The 27,005-nt window shown below is 37.9% G+C and overlaps 1 protein-coding gene across 1 annotated transcript in view; it reads left to right on the plus strand.

Annotated features, from left to right (window-relative positions):
- Nucleotides 1–2,697: 2,697 nt before the first annotated feature.
- LOC149302941 (E3 ubiquitin-protein ligase MARCHF3) overlaps nucleotides 2,698–27,005 on the plus strand; it is a 34,981-nt gene continuing 10,673 nt past the window's right edge. The window contains exons 1-2 of the mRNA XM_089481853.1: nucleotides 2,698–2,882; nucleotides 10,021–10,225. Coding sequence (XP_089337979.1) covers nucleotides 2,698–2,882; nucleotides 10,021–10,225 — 390 coding nt within the window. The remainder of the gene's footprint in view (nucleotides 2,883–10,020; nucleotides 10,226–27,005) is intronic.

Consider the following 27,005-nt stretch of genomic DNA (forward strand, 5'->3'; position numbering starts at 1 on the left):
TAGCATTGTAACAAGAGTGGATCCTTGAGTTAAAAGCTAGAACTTAGATTGGCAGGGTATGAATTTTTCATCCATGGATTTTTTTGGATCATCAGAAAAAACAGAGCTTACAGCTGGTATCACATCTTGGCTTGGTTTTCAAAATTGGAATACATTACCTATAGATACATATTTGTAATAAAATGGGGAATTTCTCATGCAAAGTAGTCTCCTACTACCTGAAATCTGTTTTACCTGAAATCTAATTTACAGTCCATTGTGACGCTCAACAAGCAGGTGAACTTGGGAGGAGCACAGCTAGGAAAACACATAAAAATGCTGGAGTTGTCATTTTGTCCATATAGCTGTATTTAGAGTGGTAAGGACAATGTGCATTATATGAAGACATGTTCATTTACCTTAATTACGTGATTAGCGTAGTTGCCAACTTTTTAGTCACTCTTGTCCTTTGAGGTCATCTGTTGGCAAAACTGTTGGAAAGCACATTACAATCTGCTCTTGTAGTACTTACTGCTCTAGCCTTTATTTTGCACGTGAAAAGCCTCTTTACCATGAAACATGAGCACCTGTTGGATCACAAATTTGGAGGAACAACCTAATTGTGACAGTTAGCTAACTAGGAACCAGTACCTACACTAACTGTGAAAGGAAAACATTGTTCAAGTCATTCAGAATCAAGAATAAACAATTTGTGACTCTTCATCGACTGTAAATAATTCCCATGAACCTCAGTCAGCCAAGAGGATGGCTGCACAACATGAAAATCACTGATGGAAAATGGGAGGTTCCCTGATGATGATGATAATGATGATGATGATGATTGGGATAACAGTTGTAGACATGACTTTTATAGCATTTACCACGGAAATCACGTGTAAAAAGAAGAGCCACAGGTTACACATCCCTGATTGGAATAGTAGCTTTGTTCTGCAACTTGCATTATACCCATCCAGACACAAAGCATTAATAAAATCATAGCCCAAAGCATCCGGGCAATTTTGCCATTTTTGGGGTATGTCGGTTTAGTGATGATTCTCTTTTCCTGTGAATAGTGTACCCATGTAAACTATATATTGTTTTTTCAAGGAGAGATAGAGCTTTCCTTTGATACCATAGTTGGATGATTAGCTGAAAATTTAGAATGAGAAATTTAGTAAAAACTAGCGAAGATTAGAAAATTAAACTAATTTTTTTTTACATTTTCCCTCTGAATCCTCACAAAATTAGGTAAAGTGATGGAAAATCCCCTCCAAGTTTATTAATTCAGGTGTCCTGATTTCAGAAATACCTAATTTATATAGATTTTCCAGACTTTCCCAGCACCAGGGAGCATACTATAAGGTGTACAATTTTGTATAATTTTTATGCCTATGGCTTAACGGGTTTGGGGGTTGTGAACGGGGGCAGGAGGGTTATACTGACTAGATGTTATGCTAGGGCAATGGGAAGTAAGGTTTTTTAATAATTTTTTTATTATCTTTTTTTATATATTTTTTTAAAAACATTTTTAATTTTAATTTTTTTACATTTTTTTTATATTTTTTATATATTATTTTTACACAGAAATGGTTAGAGGTCCTCCTAGGGACCTCCTGAACATGCCAGTGATGTCACAATGACATCACAGCTCACATTATAATTTTTTTTTGTATTATATATATTATTATTTTAATGATTTATTTAATATTATTTTTTAAATGAATTCACTTTTTTTTTTTTTCTGCTTTTCTCTTTCAGGACGGGAGGGGGAGTGAGAGACGTGGTTTCTCACTCCCCTCCCCGCGATCCCCCTGCACCGATCACACTGTGATCTCTATGCAGGGCCTCACAGACCTGCATAGAGATCGCAGCGTCTCTGTGCCTCATCGGAGGGCAGGATATCCTGTCCTCCGATGACCTTTTGCAACCGTTTGCAACTGCGCGATCGGGCACTTTCAACCGTAACAGCTTACCGGCTTTCATGCCGGAAGCTGTTACGGGAGATCGGACAGCAGAAAGCCGGCGATGCCGGCTTCTGCTGCCAGGGGGGAGTCCAGGCTGTCAAACAGCCTGGTCTCCCGTGCAGTGGCAGGGATGTGTCCCTGACGCTGCACGAAGGGCTGGACGTACCGGGACGTCCATAGGGGTTTCTTTGTAGGCGTTTTTTGGACGTCCCGGTACGTCTATAGGGGAATGAAGGGGTTAAGCGGTCAGTCTGCTTTGCAGTCCATACACTGGGTCATTGAGGAGAGACAGCAGTATGTGGCTGGTCACACATGACGGAGAGTAGGGAGCAGTTATTTCTTTTTTTCAGTTTCAGCAGACATCAGCAGAGCCTTGAATTTTGCATTGTTCCCCTTATTTAAAGTATTTAAAGGGTTATTACACAATTTATTTTACGTCTTTGCAAATGTATAAAACTATGCCATTTCTTTTATAGGATGAATGCAACTGTTTTATCGCAAGTGCATGTTCTGCACATTAGAACTTTTCCAGCTGCAAGGCTTTCGCCAACATGTGTTAAAGCCTATTAGAACCAAAGGCTGCTTGTCCTCTGTTTTCAGAACTATAGAAGCCTATTACACAAAGTGTACAATGTAATCCATGTGCCACACCATTAGCAAGTCAAAGCCTAACGCTTTTTTCCCCCCGTCTCTTGCAGATGGAAGCACGCTACGTATACAGAAGCCATTAGCACCATAATTGCTCTCTGTCACTATGACAACCAGCCGCTGCAGTCACCTTCCTGAGGTCTTACCAGACTGTACAAGCGCTCTCCCCTCTGGAAAGACGGTGGAAGATTGTACCAGTCTTGTGAATGGGCAGCCACAGTATGTCATGCAAGTTTCAGCAAAAGACGGTCAACTGCTGTCAACTGTAGTACGGACTCTAACCACTCAGAGGTACCGCAAACACTGCGTTTACTTCATTGTTAACCATTTAATTTCTGCATTAACAGCCTCAGGAAGAACACAACCAGAGGAACAACAGGCATATCGACGTAGTTCTTACATTGTTTGTGTGTGTAGTCATTTTTTTAAAAGCTAATTTGCATACTTGAAGAAGAGAATCCTTGTAGTAGTTTGAAGGAATAAAATGGAGAGACTTCTTTCAACAAAGGAGGGGATTTTTTGAATTGTAATTTCCAACATAAAGAAGACAAGTGTGTAAAGTACAAGGTTGATTAAAAAACAATTGGGTAGTTTTAAATATTAATCAGACAGATATTAAGTCTGACCTCAAAATGTGGGATATTAACTAGTGACAGTACTGGTATCAGACTAAAAGCCAGTCTGGCATGAACACATTTAAGTTTGGTTTCTGAGGTACAGACTGAATGAATAAAAGTTCTAACTGTTACCAGTATTGACTTATCTTATTGACATCTAATTTTCTTAATACTTTGAGTACTAAATTATAATCTTACTGGGTGCAGACACACCTCTAGGTCATAATCTTGATGTATGGCCAAACTGGACTGTTTGCTGGGTCAATTATCACAATCCCTTGTCCATCCGAGAATCAGATGGCAGGGTTTTACCTTGGCCCTATAACCTCCACGGTTTATTTCATTACACCTCCACCCTGCCCCTTTGGCAATCACCACCCCCATTGGTTAATATTTTTTTATATATATATTTAAATCTTTTACTATTATTTTTATCTGACTGTGCAGGGAAGAGTGGCTCCCATTTTACCTTGCACCCCCCCTGGGAATGTTCCAAATCACCCTCTCTCTCCTGCACTTGAGCATATGCATGGTGAGAGTGATTTACTGCAAAAGCAAGATGGCTTTAGAGAGTTTGCAGCTGCAGATGATTCTAATTTATAGCCAATTTAACTGCATTTGCAGCTTGGTGAATAGATCCAGTGAGGTAAAACTACAACTGTCCTGCAAACTCCATCTTTCTCATTAATTTCTCCTTATATAAAGAATGCCCTATCGCGTAATAGGGGATTCCCTGCTGATGCCCACCGGAAGGCCACTGGAGTACAGGAGATCTCTGATTGCTCCCCCTGCTTGCGATCAGCAATGCAAATTAGTGGCGCCGTGCTTGCTGATCACAGTGTGATCAGTGCAGGAGAGATCGTAGGGAAGAGAGGAAGACACAATATTTTTTACACTGATAATGGTACAAAAAATAAATAACAACAACAATAATAATAATAATCAGTAAAAACCCCTGACATTCCTATTGCTCTAGCACTACAGTATAATAAAAATATAATACATTCACTACACCTAATCTCTTAAACTTGAAGTATTAAAATACCTATAGGGTACTATGTAAGGGATAGATGTGGGCTATGTCTGTAATCAGGGAAAATTGGGTAATTGTTCATCAGTGGCTCCTACTGTGTAGAAGAATTTCTAAGCAAACTTACAAAAGAAAAGTTATTTTTTTTATATAGTAAAAAAACATTTTTGCATGCTTCTATGGTTTCCAATGAAAGCCATATTTTTTCTGAAAAAAATAATAATTTGTGTGGTTACATCAAACACAGAAAAGGGAAATCTTGATTAAACCGACATATGGTAAAAAAAAATTGCAAAAAGTACAGTCTTTGGGGAACTAAAAACCTTCCCAAATGAAGAGTTAAAGCCTGAAACACTAATCACTGCCTGCCCCTAGTGACAGGTCCAGTAGAAAATCCCTCTAAAATTAAAAACTAACCTCAGTAATACTTTACATTTTTAGCATGTTCCTACATTTGAAGAGAATTTTGAAAGTTCTTCCCTACATACTGTATTTTGTAATGTTCTTCCCATTGTAGATTGCTTTTGGTAGCAAACAATCAGCAACACCAATTGATAGCTGTAAATTATTTCCCGCTCACAGGATGCAGGGTCAGGAAATAAACTCCCCAAGGAAAGGCGGCTCTATATTTTATTATATTTGAATGAATTTATGCTTCCTTAATGTTCCCTCGTTAACAGTATTTATTTTATGCAAGATATACAGTATTATGTAAATATACTCTGCTCAAGTGTCATTGATACTGCTCCTTGGACCGAGGGCTGCTTAGAAGCTCATTGTCTTTACAGGTGTTTTGTACTGTAGCTGTTTGCTTGTATTCTGTTTACAAAGATGATCTTTTCTGATGCTGCTTGCACAATAAATATTCATAAAAGAACATTTCTTTGACATATGTTTTTATATAATGTTTAGAGGAGGTACGGCTGGGGTGGGCAGGCAGGAGATTGTTTTGTAGACATTTTTTTGTTTGGGTGCCTTTATTGTACATAAATTACATTAATATTTGCATGGCCATTGTCTCATGAGCATATGACCAAATATAAAAAAGGCCGGAGAGTGGTATAAGAATGAGTGTTTGCAGGCAGCAGTGAAGCATGGTGGAGGTTCCTTGCAAGTTTGGGACTACATTTGTGCAAGCAAGTTGGGGATTTGGTCACAAAGATACTTATCCAACATGCAAAACCATCAGGGAGGCATCTGATTGGCCCCAGATTTATTCTGCAACAGGACAAGAAGGGTGGTCACACCAAATATTGATTTGATTTAGATTTTGCTTCTGTTCTCTTACTTTGCAATCTTTTAATGTCCTGCTGGCTGTGTTTTAGTGTCAATTTCCAATAAATTACTTCTATCAACACATTCCCTCATGCCAAAAAGCAAATATTTTTCTCTCTGCGAGTCTTGAAAGTCCTCTCTCTGCATAGATGTCAAATAACCTTAGAGGCTTTGCTGATATCTGTGTGTGTGTGGCAAATCAGTAAGAAGATATTGTTTTAATGCAGCAACATATTTAAGTTGGCCACAATTCTAAATGACATGCCTCCAACCAACCATGACTTCTTAAGTGAAAAAACAGCATTAATGGAAGTGCAGCACCATGCCAGCCAAATAATTCAGAAATGCTGTTTAAAATGAACATGGCCTCCCACTATAGGTATAGTAGACCCATTCTTCTAATGCAAGATTTCATATCTTTATACAGGTAGGAGCTGTTTATTTTTTAAAAGATCCGTGAATGATGGTGAAAACTATCTGTCTATTTGTGACAAATTATTATATATTTAAGTAATACTTAATGCTTGTGATGGGGAATACAGACTGGGTAGTTGGATTCTGCATTATTATTAAATAGCATTGCTAAGGCAAGTATAGATAAATAACAGGATTAACTAATTAAAATGGCCTGGATATATAATAATTTATTTTTTCTTTTACAGGAGATTTGTGCCTCCATTTTTCTAAATTGTAACAAAATGTGAGTCATACCAGCAATCCTTAGTTAATTAAACAATTCTTAATTCAAAATAAAATCTTTATTTTACAATTTTCTTAATTGTACAAAGTATGTGTTTTTATAAAACAATGTCCTTTAAGGCTGATATAAAGTTTATTTTATAGGACTTTACTGTAACTGTTCAACTCATGGGATCAAATATTGTGTACCTCTCTGGTGGGTAGAAAATGTTGGTTGTAGTCTGCGGAAATATAAAGGTTTCACAAACACTGTAGTGTTAGCTAATAAAACCTCAATGGGAATTGCCTCTAATCATCTTGCCTTATTCTGTCCCTTTATGTTGTTGTAACATTGACATATATTAAGTAAATGGCATAATAGAGTAGAATAGAGAGTCTTTTAAATTGGGATTGAGTTCCATTGAAATTATTGTTGGCCGCATCTGTCCTACTCCAGATTAATTAAAAAAATACATGGGTACATTTCCTTGATAAAGAGTGTCGTAATAGACTGCTTTATATTTAGCTATTTCTACTTCTTCTTAAAGGTATCTATGTTGTGATCTCTCTTGACCACCAATTACATAAATTGACTATCGTTATCAATATGAAACACTTACTCTGTTGCAGCAGAAACCATTTTTACACTGGTTTTAAAGGGTTTATAAAATCAGATACACACATTTTGTGGAATGATATCTGAAAAACAATCATATATTGGCTTTTCTGGAAATACTGTTCTTATTTTTGATACATTTAATATTAATAAAGATGCAGTTAGTATTTATGGTCTTAATTGGACACCTCCACCATCATAGCTGAGTGATTCCTCCATATTCATTTGCTCCTTTACTCTTCCACCGATGGTTATTATTATTTATATTTCACAAACAAGCTAACCATGGCTTCTAAGATCTTATGGTTGGCACTTGCATTTTTGTAATGTATAGTGCCCCCTCTCTTCAGGGTGTGACTCTGATAAGGGGGGGAGCTAGCCACATTTAGGGGCAGGGCTAACCCAATTTCCCTTTAAAAGGGTAGGGACTATGCAGGGAGTTGGTGGGACCTTGTTGGGGAGTGGGTTTGACCAAACAGTGTTCTCTTGCCTGCTGATTAATGGTAGCCTGTGGGGTATGACAATCCATTGTTCTTAATGGACATATACCCAACTGGATAAAATTTAAATTTCTCACAGATGTGTCCATTCCTTCCATACATTGAAACTGCTATCTGTCTCATATATACAGGAAATTCTTTAATGTGAGACAACTTTTCTGTGCCCGTAATCCCATGCGTCTGTGGAAATCATTTTATATTTTTTTTTGACTGAGGATTTGTGTCTTCACTGTGCCCATAAAATAAGTGATCTCATACAGCAGATATTTTGAAGATAATCTTAGGAGTTCCATAGATTGACCTTGAATATGGTAATCAAATCACTTTTTTAGTTCCCAGAATATGCAACCCACTTTAGGCTAATGTATCTCATTATAAGGTTCTAAAACTCAGTTTTGTTTATTTTGTTGCCCTTTGTAATCCCGTAATATATTTTCGATGACATGCTGCCCAGAACTGTAATTTAAATTCACAGAGACATCTTATTAAATTTCTATGCATCCTAATGTAAGTGTTGAGTGTATAGCTATGTGGGGAAGCAGATGTGTTTGTTTCTGATTTCTGCAAAATTTGGAAGGTTTGTTTATTATAGCCTTCACTCATGAACTGTCACTTATCCCTATTTACCTACTGGTATTTAATAAATGTCTCATCTTAAATTGATTATATTACTTAATATGTACTTTCATGTCGTGCCCTCACCGTAATTCACATTACAGTGTCAGACATTCAGTTGTGAAAGCAGAAGTTGAGAAAGTTTAGAAAAAAAACCCCAGAAATCATATGCCATGTTCTTTGGGAGAACATATATATATGTGTGTGTATATATATATATATATATATATATATATGTATTTCCAGCACATAACACAAATCCAAAGTGGCTCCAAGACCTGAGAGCAGAACATCGCAAGCTCTTAGAACAGGAACCAGTCACCATCACAGTAGCAAACATCCAACAGCTAATCAATAACATGAAGAGCCATGGGCCATACTGTAACGTTCACCCTTCGCTGCCTGGACTTGTTTGAACTTTGAGTTGCTCACTCCCGTTTCCAGCCACTAGTGGCCGCCCTTGCCACTCAGAACCACTCTGACGGATTATCAGGTCCAGCTGCAGTTGATTTCATGATCAAAACAGCCTTTATAAACCTGCCCAGCCCTGCAGTCTGGGCCTTGACATTTACGTTTTAGGACTTCCTGCTTTGGTTCCTGCTTTGGTTCCTGAGTTGGGGCCAGCGCCCCACTAAGTGGACTCCCAAGTCGAGTGCCCTGCAAGAGGGCTTCCTGCCGTGTGCCCTGCAAGAGGGCTTCCTGCCGTGTGCCCTGCAAGAGGGCTTCTAGCCGTGTGCCCTGCAAGAGGGCTTCTAGCCGTGTGCCCTGCAAGAGGGCTTCTAGCCGTGTGTGCCCCAACCCGAGGGCTTCCTGCCGTGTGTGCCCCAACCCGAGGGCTTCCTGCCGTGTGTGCCCCAACCCGAGGGCTTCCTGCCGTGTGTGCCCCAACCCGAGGGCTTCCTGCCGTGTGTGCCCCAACCCGAGGGCTTCCTGCCGTCGTCTTGGTGCTATTCAACGCCGATCGAGGGAGATTCGTGCACAGGGCGATTGCCTAACCCCTGGTGAATTCAGGAGTCGAGATAGGACAAGACAAGCACTTACCGGGACCATCGCATCCGTGTATCCAGTAGCTGAAGTCTATCCAGCCCAACTCAGCCCAACAGAACCCCTACCATCAGATCTCGTTGTGACTTCCAATGGAAACGTGATATGTCGTGCAGTGCTCTTATATATGAAATAAGGGCACATAATAAGATCTACCTAAAAAAACTATGTTCCCAAAAATCTATTTGAAGAACACAAATTTTATTTTCATTCTCCACGCAAAAGCAATTTACCCAAATTGGTAGATAAATGAATTACTTAATAAATAGTTTTTTCAACTAACCGAAAATGTAATTACATAAATGCAATTATTTTTTGGAATTGTGCCTGCATACACTAGCTATATTACTTTAAACAGTTATTGTATTGTAGTGGGATGAAGATGGGATATTGTGAGTGTTTTTATAGTTACATTTAAATTTAAGGTTTTTTTTATAATTTTGTTTTTTGAAAGTGGTGTAGACACCATTTTTTTAAGATGTGTGTTTTAGATGCTGCTAGATCAGTTACATTGTTTTTATTTTTGGATTATGCCAACGAATCCAGACAGCCAGGAGAACAAAATAAGTATGCTTTATTCTGAGTGGGTGGTAGATAAGTGGAACATCCTCCCAGAAGAAGTAAGGAGGTTAATACAGTCAGGCAATTTAAACATGGGCGATTTAAACATAAGATTATCCTGAATTATACTAAAGCAAGACTAAGGTTTGAGGCCGTTACAGCAAAAAAAAAATAAGCAGACAAGATGGACTCTGATACCTTGATTTTTCTGGCTGGCTTGTTACAGTCTTATTACAGTTGGGTCTGCATCAACTGGTAGGTCTCCAGTTGGACAACTTTTCTTTAGACTTAAGTGAGTCATGTCCTACTTAATTCAGATGCCTTGTTGCCAAGTTATTTATATTCAATCCTGATCTACTCTCTCAGTTTACTTTGGAAGACACCAGGATACATTCTTCATAAATACTTCCAAGTTAAGTTCTTCTAATGTTCCTGTTGTCTCTCTGTCTGTCTTGGTATTGCAAAATGATTTTCATTTATTCTTTGTTTTTAGTACCTTCAATGACCGCCCAATGTGCAGGATATGCCATGAAGGAAGTACCCAAGAGGACCTTCTCTCACCTTGTGAATGTACTGGGACTCTAGGGACAATACACCGCAGCTGCCTGGAGCACTGGCTTTCATCCTCCAACACCAGCTACTGTGAACTCTGTCATTTCCGGTTTTCTGTGGAACGTAAACCTAGACCATTAGTTGAGGTCAGTCAATAATCCTCATCAATTGAATTGTTCCATAATGTATGTTACTTTCCCAAGATACCTATTCTTTAATGTCACCAATTACTTATTAAAAGGCTGGATACATCATCAAATCACAAAGGAGGGCTTTATTTTAAAGAGAATCTATTAATCTGGTTAAGAGATTTGAATAGGATTACCGCTGATCATACGGTTTCTACTGATTTAGATTCCATCTTCATGATTTAGATTCCTCCAGGCCATGCCTTAGACAACATTTCTAAACACAGGGACAATTTGTAGAGGTTGTGTTGGGAAATTCTTGAAGATATGATGTATGGGACACAAGCTGCTTTGAAAATGACACAGTGTTTTGAAAATGTTGAAACTTTGTGAAATCTAGTAGAAACACGAAAATCTGAGTAATACCAATTGGGGGTAGATAATACTTTATACCATATGATTTTTTGAAAGGCATATGAAAAAAATGTAACTCAAATTTAATTGTGGGTTGTGTTGCAATATTTTAATTGTTGTTTTTTTTAGAACACTTGATGTACCTAGCAGAAAATTAACAGTACATTTATATTATATATATACAAGTATATATATATGTTTTACTTTAATATTAAATATATTATTTTTAAATGAAAACTAAAAATGCGGAAATCTATGGATTATATTAGTATATGTTTTGATGTTATTTGTATGCATCATACCGACCTTTAGCTGGCTTATTAGCAAGTTCATTCAGCTCACATATTGTGCCATATAGCCCCACACTGCATTATTTAGTATTTTCAGCATGTGTTATAAATCTTATCAAAGTATTACAATTCTTTGTTCCTGGACCGTTCCATTGGTTGCTATAGTGATACAACTACTTTTTAATGTTTATACCAGAATACTTTTTTTATTCATAAGTGCCTATATCTTTGTATTATTATACGGTACAAATACAACGTACAGTAGAAACATACACTATATTCCATATTTCCTTTTACTTTCCTTATCTTTTGAATTTGAAAGGCAAATTACTAGATCATTTCCTCTGCTTTAATCCGCCCTGAACCCATACTTTATTTTCCTTTTTTCATAATCTTCAGAGATGATATTTTCATGTTATTGGTTTCATGTTCCTCTAAGAGTTACAGCAAGGCAGCCAGAATTAGAATGTATATTCATCTGCGGTTCCTTGGATGCAAGAAATTTGCTAGATTAAAGTTGAGACTGGGTAAATCACATCATTATAATTTTTTTATCCTGCTTGTCATCTGACTTGTCTAGTATAAGAAATAACAATTTGTTCCTAGCTTAATGGCATGAAAATTAACGCCTTCTTTGCTGAAGGAAACCATTGAATAGGTCAGATTACAGTGCAGGCCAAATTCAATCTAGTATTGATTGGGACATGAAAAGCTCATCTATCAGCTGCGGTCTGGTGACATTTGAAGCAGATATTTGCTTATTTGGTAATGTGTATCAGCCAGTTAAAAATGGAAAAAGAAATGCACATAAAATGGGAAAGCAAGATCATTTTATTGTAGTTTGTTCTGATAAGGATTTTTGTTTACATACTTTGGTGCAAACAGTAAAAAAAAAACATGTTAATTACAAAAAAGACCCCCAAAACAAGCAATTTTAGGATAGAATAGAAAATGTGAGCATTGGTTTTTAAGATCAGTTCTATGTAAAAGATATTTATGTAAAAGAATTTAAATCATATCATGGATCAGGTTTTACTTTTTCCTGTTATCATTTTGTATTTAAAATTATCAGTACATAAATAATTTAATGCTGGTAAAAATAAAGCTATCCTCTAGATTGTAAACTTGCAAGCAGGGCCCTCATTACTTAATGTATCGGTTTGTTTTAGTCTTTCTATTCTAGTCTCATCATTCGCCTTGAATAGATGTATTTTAAAAAGTGCTGCATAAATATATTAATGATATATACATAATATTAATGATAATAACAATAATTTATGTGTCAGGAGGCTTGCGGGCTATTGGCATTCTGTTGAGTGTGGATGGCCAGGGAATCTAGTAACAGTGATGGATTACCCATCAGGAAAACTAAGCCTGTGCTAAGGGCTTCCAAGGCCTTATGGGACCAAGTGCTCTAATGGATAATCTCCCAGTATGCCACCACAAAGCAGTAGCAGCAATTTGTATGTTACTGTAGCTGGGAAGAAGGTCCTCGGCAGGGTGACCTCTACTTTAAAACTGCAGTGTTTGTACTGACGTACCTTGGAGCTCCAGAGAGTTTATTCCAGCGCAGTCTAGTAAAACAATAGCAAAACAATACAATCGCAGACTAAACAGAGAGTGTGTGTTATGTCCAAGTGTCGCAAGCACTTGCCTAATGGTACAAATACTGAACTACCAGCCTTTCTTCATATGGATGTAATAAGCATTGCCACATTTTTAAAAGAACAAAATATTAGTAATAATGTTCAAGGGCATTGCAGCCAAAGTGCCCAGCATCCAACCCGCCACCCTTCCATCATTTGGGCACCTTTACGCTCCAGTACTGAAGAGGTTAACAAGGCGCAGTCCAGTATGGGCGAAGTTTACACACACAGAAAATACAGAGGTTGCTAATGATTTCTGTGCTGTCTGTGTGTTTGATCAGTTACAATGAGTCTGCTGTATTCCCTTTATCTGTAACAGTGCTTGTGTGAGCTGTTATATTGTATCTGTCTGTGAGGAGCCTTTGAGGCGCTGTAAAGCCAGTCAGGGTATCCAATACGATTAAACAGACTAATACCAGTACATAAGAAGAAAATAGCCCTGTTCTCGTGAGTTTACACTATATACTATACATAGTCACAATTTTCACACCTGTAACAATTGAACTTGGAACTGGAATATGCACTTCCCAGTCCTATTGAACCGACATTCAAGAAATAGGCTGCGTAGAAACCTATATGTGTGTGAATGCTTATGTTGTTTCGGACTTCTGATAACGCACCTTTGTGAACACGGCTCGCTGTTTGTAAAGAAAATATTACCCGTCTACTTGGATGAAAGCATCTTATAAAATGTATAAAACGCTCAGCTCCCAGATTCATTGTTTTGGGGGTTTTTTGAGTAAAGAAATCTTCTTTTTAGAACTAAATCCCCTAAATTCTAAGATGGGAAAATAATTACAGTTATGCCTGAACTATGAATGCCGTGTACAAAGCGCTAGATGCCAGTCTCATCTAGTTGGGTTCTGCCTCCCTCTTGCCAGATCTAAGAATGAAGAGGCTTGAGCGCGTAGAAGTTCATGGAGGTGCTTGTAATCATTAGCAGGCATTTCCATTCCCAATTATTTTTACCCACATCCAATGAGAAAACATTGAGTCAGATCCACATGTCGGGCTTCTACATTTGTTCTACATTTGTAGAACTTACAGCAGATCCGTTCCGGGGTTCGAATACCCTGTGTCCATGGCGTTTGTCTGATCTACCCTAAAATGGATGGTGGATCAGCGCATCTGCATTCTGTGATGTGCTCTCGGCTGACACTGAAAAATGTAAAGTGCCTCTTATAATAAATATAGTGCAGTCCCCACTAGTTCTTGGAGATTTAGAGCAAAGATAAATGAATTGTGATTCGATCTCAAGGTTCTCACAAGTGCAATTTACTTTCTATTTTCAAAGCAGGGATTTTAATTGGGTAGTTTTGAGGCTGCAATAAAGCATTCATAAGATAGCCTAGACAGCTTCCTAAATATTTCAAAGCATTTGAGAGTTTTGTCAAATGAAGTGTTATCTACAGGAATATGCATAGATGGATGTGCTATTGATCGGCTTCTTCTGGACCCGGCTTCAGCGTCTGCGGTCATGTTCTCCCAGCATCCGCAAACCATGTCACCAAAATATTTTTCTTTAAAATTACGTGTTGGGTTGGAGAACCACTATTTCTGGTTCCAAGCTTGCTAACTAAATGGTTTACTTGGCGTCTAAAACCTGCCCCCATCCACATTAAAGATATTCATTTATTCTTAATATTAGAAGAGGCCAGCTGTAGTCATGGCCAATCTAGAATGAGGGTCCATCTTGTTAAGGTATACCTGCCTAGTGGATATGCAGAATATGCTGGTGGAATACGTTTTTAGTGTTTTCATATTTTAATTTCACCATTCTTAGTCTGGAGCTATCACATATCTGAAAAAAAGCAAATATTTATATATATATATATTTCTATGAAAATGATTGTCAAGCGAACCCATCAGCAAAGTAAAATAGATTTTCTGTTTTATCATAAATGTCACATTTGCACAAAAGAATCTATCATTTCGAAATACGTCTGTGTTGGTCTTTGACGCAGTAATATAGTTTTATTTGGGATTATTTCTTTCTGTCTAACGTTGTCCAATTATTAATTTTTTTTGAGAAAGCTAAATGTAGGTTGGAATGGAGGTGGCAATAGGAATATGCTGGGGTAAAGAGAAAAATAAGGTATTTTGGGACGGCCTTTGGCTTATGTTCTAAAATAAAAAAATATACAGGGCTTACGTATCGCCTTGGGTTTGACCTATGGTGCCAGCCTGTATTGAAGGCCATCTAGAATATGAAATGTATCTTTATTCTCTCAAGGGACGCAGATAATATTGAGAATTTGAGACAGCTCCCTGACCTTTAAGTATATAAATGAATGTTAAACCCATTAGCTGAAACTGGATGTCTCTTACCTTTTTATGCCAGAAATGATTTTCTATTAGAATTATTAAACTCTTTGTTTTGCATATTTGCTCAGATTGTCTATCACTGGTACAATGTGCTGAATTATGTAGCTGATCCAACAATTGTTATTTTCAGTTAGGACATTTTTATGGCTCTCATGTGATCCTAGGACACTATAATTTGACCAGTCACCTGTACAGCTTTTAGTATAATTAAATGTATTTCTCAAAGTCCGAAAACTACCATTTTGCATTTTAATCAACGGTCTTAGAGAAATTTAGCTTAAAAGTTCAATGCCATATGGGGAAGACCTGTACAAATAATAATTTATCTGCCCTAAGCTTACCTCCTTGATGCCCCTTGTAAGGCTTGCAGTTACCGAACTAAATTGAGAAGTAATAATCATTAAGAGCCAGTGATAAATAGCCAAGGTTGTCACCCTGCAAATAAGGTGAATTAGAAAGACTTATAAAGTAGTTGGGATGGTGAGGCACACAGTCTTGTAAATGAAATATCCATTTAGATGTAATGTAAGGAAGATTTACTTACCGGAAAGGGTAGTAGGTAAACGGAACAGCATATCATCAGAAGTGGTAGAGGCCAATACAGAGAGGGAATTTAAACATGCTCTATTGGCATAAAGTTATCCGAGTCTAAGACTGATTAAAGTCTTTACATCGGGAACGTGGGCAGACTAGATGGGCTGGGTGGTTCTTGCCTACTGTAAATTTGTATGTTTCTATGTTTAAAACATTGATTATTACCTTGTTATTTAACCACACATGTCAACCTAATATAGTCCGTCGCAAAGCTTTAATCGCATTAACTCCAATGGTGGCAGTTAAGTGATTCTAACCAATTCTTTAGAAAAGAGATAACGATATTCTGAATTGTCGCCTGTATTCAAGCAGGAAGTTTGCTTTGTTATAGCAGTGAGAAAATCCGTGAGAGACTGATGGGCAGACGCTCCTACTTGTGATATAATCACAATTTGAATATTTTATTTCATTGTAATGTATATCAAAACAAACATTCATTATAGCATAAATCAAGTTGTTGTTTTTTTTTAATCTCGTAGATTTACATTCCTATCCCCCACTAAAGTTTAGGGTCCTATGAAGCCCACGGCTGCCTCTGTGCTAGTCTGCTGGGCTTTTTTTCTACGGCATGATGAAGACCGTAGACGACTTAGATTTAATCTGAAACCTTCACGTCCAATGTGTTTTTTCCCCAAGATCCTTAAAACAAACAGTTTCCTCCACTAATCCCTGTTTAAGGTGCATTTCTTCCTTCTTTGCTGATGGATTCAGCAGTAAATGCCTCTTCCCTGCTAAGAAAGGGCTTAACGGCTCTGCAGGGTGTTTCACATAGAAATGCTCTGCAGGGCACTGGGAATGCTGGGGGGATTTATTTATTTATTTATTTTTACAATAAAATACATTCCGGCAAATAAAAATGCCACAACTGTTCCTTTGAGAGTTACACCACGCAGGCAGCGCTGGGCAGCAGCAGATTAAAGGATTGGGACTGAATCATTACAATTCAAGGAACAAAACAGGAGTAATAATAGTAATATGTTGATACCCAGCTGACACATTTACAACCAAGCAATTTTATTTGGAGAATAAAATGCTGTTTTCTTATAGACAATCCATCCCATGGATCTATTTATCAAGCACATCAATTGTCTACCAAAATCCAATATTAAGCACGTGAAAACAAATGTACTTTTGAGTCAAGGACTTTTGTGGCCAGTATGGCTGTAAAATAAGTGTAACTTTATGGCTCGCTTTTTGTTTACTTTCTTGTTTTCTGGTTTTTTTCCAGACTATGTTTCGATAGTGCTTATTATATATTTAATATTGAATTTGTCATGGTTTCAGTAGATGTATAGTCGTTTATTTAAGCTACCTATAGTTTTTGTTCTCCAATCAGTGTATACGGAGGTTTTCAGTTTTACCGTATGGAAGCTGAGGCTACCTAAACCCATCAGCAACTTAACAAGAGGGCAGAGATAACATAAGGTGGGTAAAGGGTCATGCAGACAGTGAGAACAAAAAGTTATGATAGTTGGATCCATGGTGTCATCAATTGCATAGGTTTATATTAAGTCTGTGTTCATTCCTCTTGCTGGTTCTTTGTACGGATCATGAATTTCCAACGTTGGTAGAGTGGACAGAGCTCATTTCCCCGACCTCCCATACACCCAAAGCTGTTAAGCAGCTTGCCGCACTTAACAAACCGAGACTATGGCCTATGATGCGTTTTATCTCATTTCTGTTTTACTTTTCTATTCTTTGTGCATGTACTGTTGGACTTGGAACATAAGACTGATTGATGAAGATGATTCATGTTTTTCAGTTCATACAACTAATCCAATCATTTTATGGGAGGCACCGCACTTTTATTGCAGGGTGACTATTTTTAGTATTTACAGGAACATAAAAAAGCTCTCACATGAGCAATATGGGTGTGTAGCCTGTGATGGATAATCCTATATTGATTTCCCTTCTAGTGTGGTCCAGATGTATGTCATGGGTTAGGGCAGATTGACTGGTCGCATGATGTGGTTGGTCGGGGGTCAGCTCAAGAGGAATCACTTCTTCCCTGAGATTTGGGAAACAAAATAATTTCTGACCCATAACTCGGAAATGCTGTGTTCCCAAAACACCAGGTATCAATCACATAGAAGTGGTAAGCACCCAAAACCAGCATGCCAAAAGGTGTCACCTGTGGGTTATGAACTGTAAGTATATAATGATTTATATATCACAGTGCATGTCTTAGAACAATACTATTATTATACTCCAGACAAGATAACCGTAATGTGCCTTCCAGCTGTAGCCTGATTTATAAAAGGTCCTTGTCTGTCATGCTGATGTGTTCAGCAGAACATCTGACATCGTCATAATATTTATGACCGAAATTAAATAGGCTTATCTTTTGCGTATTTGTAGATCTTTTATGAAAAGCCAAGCTGCTTACAAAAATCATTCAGTAGGAACTGATCAGGTGCACAAGATAGCATAAAAACAAATAGAGATATAAGATTACTGCAGACTTATGCTTTAAGACATGTTGGGACATGGAACATAATCACCGAGCTTTTGTTGGACTATAGTTACCATCACCTTCAGACAGCCGTGATTCTGATCAGTGTTAGGATTCATTGACTAGTTACTATTTTTGTCTAATGCACATGGGCAGCACTTTCAAGGAGCAGGAGGGGCAACTACCCCATGTGCTGCAAAGAGAGGGGCTCAGTTGAGCTGCCCGGCGGCAGTGTGCCTGCTCCTCAATCTGCGTGTAGAAACGGCTAGCATTGCTACAGGTGCCAAGATCCATAGTTCCAACTCTGCTAACCTGTACAGCATTTTTGTCACAACTAATACCTTAGAATACATTTATATTAATACAAGAAAGATTGTTATGTGCATGCAGTATTTGCCTCTAATACTTTCATGGTCTTGTCTCAATCGTATGTCAGTGCCTCCCATTCTGTCACTTTGCAATTAAATGTTCCTGGCAAAAATCGGGACATGATTAAAGAATGGTTTCTGGCAAAAGTATAAATATTCAAAAGTACAAGGAATGATGCTTCTAATGTCTGCACAATAATTGGAACAGCACCTTTAAGGATTTAGGCCATGTTCACAAATGTGATGGGATATCAGGCTATAGCAATTATGTAATACCTTCTAATGAATTCAGCAAATTCTGTTCTAGCAATAAACTTTATAACTTTGTGGGAACATTATATATATATATATATATATATATATATATATATATATATATATGAAAAAAACATTGTAATTTACATTTGATATTGGCATTAAAATATAGCATTTGAAATAATTGGTAGGCTAAGTGGATTTTATGGAGTCTGTTTAAATTCTAGTCCCCGATACATGCAAGCAAAAAAAACAATGGAAATATGTTAATTGCAATCTGGTCATGTTTTATAATTTGCAGAATTCAAAACAAAACAGGAGAAAGAACTAAGTAAATAAATCATCTGTTAATAATTAGGAAAATCACCAAAAATAGAAGCTGATGCAAGCAGGCATTTGCATTTTTAACTGTAAAACAAGTTAACAAATATTTTTGTGTCTGAAAATTGTTCCATAAACAGGAAAACAGTCTATTTATTCAAGCCATGGACAGTTCCAGAATTCCTTTTCCTAAAAAAAAAGCACATGAATTTTAATCCTCGAGCTGCAGCTTTGTGTATGAGAATGCCATCCTCCCCAGTCCACTCGCTTTCCAACCACTCTGTGAAGGAATGATACCCATGGCAGACATTGCGAAGTCCCAGTATGTATAATTTTCCCCAGAGACGTAACTAGAAACCATAGGGCCCCGGTGCATACATTTCCTTGCGGCTTCCCAACTTCACTAAGCAACATGTACCACCTTTGCCCCCAAACAGTATGTGTGCCATCCTAACCCCAAACAGCTTATCTGTGCCATCTTTGCCCCGAAACAGCTTCTCTGTCCCATCATTGCCCGTTCCCCCCTCCAACATACACTCTGACAAACATATGTAAACATATTTACACAAATTTACACATGCTAACACACACACTTACTTATACTAACACACACACTCATTGTAACACACATTCCCTCTCACACCACTTACACATCAATGCTCACACGCTCAGACACAGACTTACACATAGACATTAATACGTAGACATTCATGGTCACACTTATATGTAGATATCCATGCCCACTTACACCTATGCAAAGACATCCACGCTCACATACACTTATACATAGACATTCATGCCCATATACACTGATACGCAGACATCCATGCTCATACACACTTTTACATAGACATTCATGCTCAAACACACTTATACACATTCATGCTCACATGCAAACATACTCACTCCCTCCCGCTCGTACCTCCTTACATCTCCTGCAGCTTTGGTTCTGCTGCTCCCACAATGTGCGTATAGCTTCAGTTTCACCACGGGGTCAAGTGATGTGATGCCTCGGTTTTATATGGTCTTGTGTATACAATGTGTATCTGAAGACATAGGACTGTCTAACGTGTCAGACAGTAGCAGTGGTATTCCATACAGGGATTGCTGTGCTATAAATCAATGTATATTTGAAACAGTTTACATGGCTTTCTACATATGCATCACAGGCTGTGAGTACGTAGTATAAAGAATATAGCACTACTGAATTACTATTATCTCCAATTTATATTGCGCCAACAATTTATATAGCACTTAATAGAATCTGCTGTGCTATATAAATAAATGTTATATAATAAGTCTTATGCATTTTTAGGATTCAGGTATACTTATCCTTCCCTGCAAAGACTTGGGGGAATTATATAATTGTATATAATCCTACTAAAAATAAATAGGATATAAAAATTGTGCTTGGATGTGGTTTATATGGAATAGAGACGGGAGGTTTTATAGTACATTTTATATCCATATAGCCATATGGCTACTACTCTTAGATACCCTGAGGTTAAACTAATTTTTTTATATACTTTGCCTCAGAGGTATGCAAATTTCATTTTGATTTTAACTAGACTTTATTGAGCTTTAAAGAAATTACCCCTTAGATCAGTGATTACAGAATGGAAAACAAGGTTACAAATCACAGTCAGGGTGCGTGGCTTAATTAAATGTGTAATACGATAGAACCTATGTTTTTATTTCATAAAGGACCTTACAAAATTCAGAAAAAGCTGCATGCATCCCATAGGTTGCCCATTAGATAACAAAGCGGGCTGTGGATAAAAATTATTCTGCTCTTGCTTGCCACTCCACTTTTTTGTTCTGTCAATAGGACACAATACCCAATAAGAGCGTACGTCATTTATCACTCTCTGACCCTAAAGTATCAGGAGAATTTTAATCCCCAGTCCATCCCTGACTTTAGCAGCAACTTTATATGAAATGGGTTAAGTGTATGTAAACGTATAGGATTAATCTTTGCGGTTTAGCCTAAAAAGAATTATATTACTATCAGATGTGGGCATTATCTGTCAACAACTGTTCCTCATTTCCAGCGATGCCATATGGACTGCTGGAAGGCTTCTCAATTTCCTGGCTTTCTAGAATTGTTTAAAATAAGTATTTGTGGAATTCCATGAGATTGAAATAAAAGTCATGCTAGAGGCATATACAATATGGTAATATAAATTGTATTTGTATTCCCTAACCAGCATATGCCAGTTATACAAACACAGAAAATGTGTGTGTTTCTTCTGGTCTACACTTGGGAAAACTTGTTGCTGTTGGGGATATTATTATTGGGGATAGACAGTAAATATAGTATTATCATTGTGATGGTAAATTTCTGAATAAAAGAATAATGCTGTTGAAGTCATTGAGGATGAGGATAGCATTATTAGCTGTGCCGTGTGGGAGCTCACCATACGTTTAATTTAATTACTGGAAAGTAGTCAAGAAGCACAAGGGATTAGGAGAGTTTTTCAAAAGCATTGCCTCGTTTGTGAGCGTTGTTGAAGGTTTTGGTCCCACATGCACTAATGCCTGATACACGCCGTTGTCCAGACATTCATCTCTGGCTGGATTGCTATAGAAAATGCTGATGTCCTTTGAACTACCTTGTTTGGTTGTTCTTACAATCTTCCTGAAAATCAGAACTGGCATTGTTATTAGATTTCATTTTGTAGATGTTCCACAGCACTATACAATGGATTGTTTTTAAAGGGACAGTTTAGTAGTAAAGTACTCAGTGGGCACTTAAGATGCATTCTTCCAAAATTAAAAGAATATAAAAACACAGCACTTACGAGAGCTCGAAGTTGCAGTCTTGCTGTCGCATCTGCCATCCTCTTCCATGGTCCGACGTTTCTTGCCACTGATTGGCTGTTTGAAGCAGTCAATCATCGACAGGAAAGCGCCCCCATTGAAATCAGTGGCAGCATTTTTGACACAAGGGTCTGAAAGCAGCATTCTCCGAGCAGCATTGGAGCTTACTGGAGGTGAGTATATCAGGTGCAGAAACTTTACAGAATACCACCATACATTTTCAAAACAACAGCTATCATGCATTGAAGTGCATATGATGGCTGAAGAAATAATAATGTTCAAAAATAGAAGCTTATTTTTGTAACATGCTTGTTATGTAGCAGGATTCTACTTTGTACCTTGTCAGAGACAAGCTGAGTTTCTTACTGGATGGAGTAGCTTCAGAACAAGCTTACAACCAGCAAGAATCTCCCAGGTCACTTACCCTGAAACTGGTCAGGACCCAGGATAAATTCGCATAGCATTTTCTTCCCAGGAACGGATGGAGGACTTGAAAACATTAGTATTATATTAAACTGGTGTTGTTATGTTACAATGAGGGACGATTTTTTTATGTACCTGTGATTAATAATTTAAACAGCAGACAGGATGTTACTTTGTGAGACTCGGCTACAAGACCAGATTTCACAGCCATTGGTTTCTTTTACTTTCCAGCTGCTCTTATCCTCTCGGTTAAGCCTGCAGCTTTATTGACTGAACCTGCAAAATCTATAAAAGTGAATCTTTCGTGAAATAATGCCTTTTTTAACGTTACAGAAAAATTGAAACACCAGTATTTTTTTCCCCATCCGTTTATAGAGGAGTAATGATTGTAGCTACTGGTATGTGGCATTAAAGGAGACTTGTATTGTCACTTTGTTGCTGTCCATCTATAAAGTACCTTTGAGTATTAGAACATTCATGGTATATTTTTCTTGGTTAACAGAAAAATTTATTTTTTACACAATGTTGTATAATATACACCCACTTTAGTAGTGTTCTAAAATAAGCAAGTATTTTAAGTGAGATTTTATAGTATAGATGTCCACCCCTAATATGTTTTGCACAATGAACATGACTTACCTAGAATGCTATACTATATACTATATTCCAGCGGTCCAAATTAGAACAGATGTGCTAGAGGTGTGACAAGAGGTGGGGAGGGGTGGAAGATGCGGGGATCTGCCAGAAGTAGTACATACATACTCTTACCCTCTCCTCACCCCCATACCTCACTCGCAGTTTTCTTTCTGGTCTGTGCAAGAAGCCTTGCTTTTACTGTAGGATCACGTGGCGCTGCGTTACATGACCCTGCTGCATTTCTGCCTCTTACCCCTCTGCGTTCCTGTGCCTTACGTGACCCCGCTGCGCTCTGTCCCTTTGTGAACATTTACACCCTGGTCCAGCTCCCGTGCTAAAGAGGACCTCTTGTAGATCCAGGGCATCAGTGGAGTACACAAGGGACAGTAAGTGTCTTTTACTAATGCTTATAGTTATAAATGTCATGAGGCCTATGTGCCAAGATGTGAAGAGCAGCATTTAACAAATCTCAGGTGATAAATAACAATTAAACATTAATATTTTAAATGTCAATTAAATATTTTTTAAAGAACCAACTGTTCCGCAATCTTTCTATGTGAAACACTCTGTATAGGCTCCTGGGTCCAACCCTTTCAGATTCATGGAACAGTGTTCATAGAGTACTAACCTATTCCGCATGAATAGGTACTAGAAAGGTTAAGTTTTGAGAACCCTAATGCTAGGGAAGAATGCATTGGGAGATTTTGATACAGGATACTCTTTCACCATATAATATTTTTATTGTTTCAACAAAGATTTAGAAACAATAATGATTCAGTGGGGCAGACCGTTAATCACTCATGTTACTCATGTGCTCTTCTGACACAAACAGGTGCAGAGAGTTGGTAAAACGTTCAGAATGGGAACTCATACTCTTACTAATGCGACAGGATTCTGTAAAAAAGCAGGAAGGAAAAGCAGGCATTGTCTTGTTTCCCGAATCAGTAGACAGTGAATAAGATTTTCTGTATTACAACCAAAAATTGCAAGGTAATTTCCCAAAAGCAAGTGGTCACTGATGAAATACATCTTCAGCATAGGGTTTTGTTGTCATATGGGCCATTGTTTTCAGAATATGTAAACCAGTTTTGGGTGTATAGTGCAGGCCAAAGTAAGGACACACTGTTCATGGCTATGATTACATTTGGACATCTTCATTACACATGGCCAAAATATGAAACCTGCTGTTGCCCATGTTTAACTGAGGTCAAAGTAATTTACTCAAACAGCAGATAAGAACCATTCTGTCCATCTAGTCTGCCTGTTTTTCCTGTTTTAAAGACCTTAATTAGTCTTTGGTCTAATGCCCAAATTGCTTCACTGCATTCACATCTACCATTTATGCTGGGAGGCTGTTCAACTTGTATGAAATAAACTTACAGTACTGTGCAAAACTTTTAGCAGGTGTGAAAATTTGCTGTTTTGAAGGAAAAGGGTGGTCACAATAAACTAATGTGATTTAGCTTTTTCTTCTGTTTGCTCACTTTCTCTTTTGTTAAATGATAAAAAGAAACTATTAACATGTTTAATTTTGAAAGGATTCTTACACCTGCCTAGTTTTCCTGATAGCTTCTATCTTGCAAACTGTTTACCATTTTAGTAGCCGTCCTCTGAACCCTCTCCAAAACGTCCATATCCTTCTGGAGATGGGGTCTCCAGAGCTGTTTACAACACACTAGGTGAGATCTCTAAATTGGCAGAACCTCTCTCTTCCTGCTACTAAACCCAGATATGCAACCCATCACCCTGCTTGCCCCCCCCCGACACTTTGTTGTGTTGCCTACTTCCCTTTAAGCCCCGAGGACTAATCACTCAAAGGGTAAAGCTGCCCATCTTTAGACCATCCTGTGCATCTGTTATGTCTTTGTTTTACCTTTTAAACCAGTCTACACATTTCTAGACCTAGTTTTTATCCCCTCTAGAAAATCAGATTAAAAAGTATCAATTCAAATTTTGGATACCAGATTCAATCACTCAGGTGAGGTCGTTTCAACTGATCGCTATGTAGCCTTATACCACTCACAGTTTTCACAACCCATGCTTTTTTCACCACTGGTAACACTAATTAATGTTTAGCTGGATCATTGTATCAGGCCCATTACATGTGTGCTCAATTATAGTTTTATTGGAACATTTTTGACATGACTGGCTATTTACGTGTCATCTAACAACCAGCTCTGCAGAAAATCAGCGCATTTTACCTTGATGGCCCATTTACCTGTTTAAAGGCTAGTGTGCCATTGTCCCAATCACTGGCCTTCCCATTTGCAAATAAAGCATTTGGTTTTAAAATGTTAAGTTCTGGGTTGTTGGGGAAAAAAGAAATGGACCTTCAGCCAGCCGCAATCACCTTTCAGTGTATGGGGCAGATTTTACCTCTCCAAATAATCTCTAAACCAACACCAGGGGCCCACATAGATATACTGTACTGGCCCCGAGAGGAAATACTTATCGGTAAATTGTTTATGTAGAAATAGCATTGCGTTTGCAAAGATGGGAAATCACTCTCAGTGAAAGCTGTGCCAGCAGAGATAAAGCCTTTATTAGATTAAACCGCTTTCTGCTTATATTACTTTGGTTAATATGTGACTCACTGGGTGCAAGTAATTTCACTAAAGAGATAGGTATTTAATATATCTGCTTACAAGGGGTTTCAATACTTTAGAGATGATAGTAGATGAAAATAGGTTTTGTTTTCGCTTAACAAAAAACCAGTGCTCAGGAGTGAGAGCTGAAAATAAAAGATATTTTGATGGCCTAGCACGGACTGTAAGCCTTAATTAATGTGCAGTTATCAGATTATATGCTTGGAATATGAATTTCTCTGAGGTCTGCAAACGTCACCAGTGCCCAGACGATACTATAACAACTCAGGGCCATAAGATTGCAGATTTAATCATGAACAATGCCTATCCAGCTTTTGAGCCGGACAAAATCAGGCCGTGACAAGTATTTTATTGTTCTTACTCTTGTACAGGTTTTGAATGGACTTGTTAAGACTAAGCTAAGTAAAAAATATTTTCAGTTAGACATTAGTTCATTCACTTACCACAAGCAGTATTGTGGTTACTGGGAGCCTAGGATGAGATAGAATCAGATAATTTGGCGGCATATAAGAACCATTTGGCCCTTACAAGGGTAACATCTCAGGTATAATCCTGACGAATTCAATGAAACCTGAGGAATTAATTAAAACCAATATAATTTAAGATTTAGTTAGAAAGGCACTCCAAACTAGTGTTCTCCTAATAACCTCTTAGCCACAAAACGTTAACCATGGTCCCAAACTCATCAAGATCCCCAATGTTTTTAAATGTAATAAGAGAAAAGTCCCCCTACCTCCTCAGGGATGTCTTAACGCAGGGGTTCTCAAACTGCGGCCCTCCAGCTGCTGCAGGACTACATCTCCCATACTCCTTAGCTGAAGGAGCATTATGGGAGATGTAGTCCTGCAGCAGCTGGAGGGCCGCAGTTTGAGAACCCCTGTCTTAACGTATCCACTAGCATGACCATGTCCACACGTGATACCACTAGCATGCCTGGAGATAAGAAACTAGGTTCTACTACTTAACCCAGGCAAGGACATTTTTGTCAGCAAAAATGGGTCCAATAACAATTGTGTGAGATCCTGAAAACATGAACTGTTGATAAATACTTCCCCATTGTACTATGCTATGGAAACTGTTGGTATGTGTTAAATCAATGATATTAAGTTGTGTAATGCCATCTGTTTGCACTTTTTTTGGTGTCTATGTTTCTTGTAACATTACTTAATGAATAAGGTGATTTTTTCACAATAAAAAGAAAAATATGTCACACCAGCTGCAACTTCCCTCTGGTGTCTCACCCAGCAAATGAAAACTCATATAAAAACAAAGGGGATGGTGCGCATAATACACCTTACGTGTAAATTAATATTAAGAAATGGCACTTTTAATCTTTCACATAATATTCACTCGAAAAATAAACTAACATAAAATTGAGTGTGATATGTTTAAAAAATGAATAATATGCAAGTTAATGTGTGTAATGGCCACTTACTCTATGCAGAGCAGCTTACTGCTCAAAAAATCCACCTGAAAATAAGGCCCTTAGGGTAACTGTATTTCTTCATCCAGTAGGACATTGCTGAGGTCAGTCACTGATGTTGGATGAGAAGGCCTGGCTCACAATTTCAGTTCCAGTCCGTCCCAAAGGTGTTTGATGGGGTTGAGGTCAGGGCTCTGTGTGGGACAGTCAGGTTCTTCCGCACCA

The sequence above is a fragment of the Sceloporus occidentalis genome, unplaced genomic scaffold (genome assembly GCF_023333645.1).
Source record: "Sceloporus occidentalis isolate IW3139 unplaced genomic scaffold, rSceOcc1.0.p SCAF_16, whole genome shotgun sequence".
Taxonomy (NCBI): Eukaryota; Metazoa; Chordata; class Lepidosauria; order Squamata; family Phrynosomatidae; genus Sceloporus; species Sceloporus occidentalis.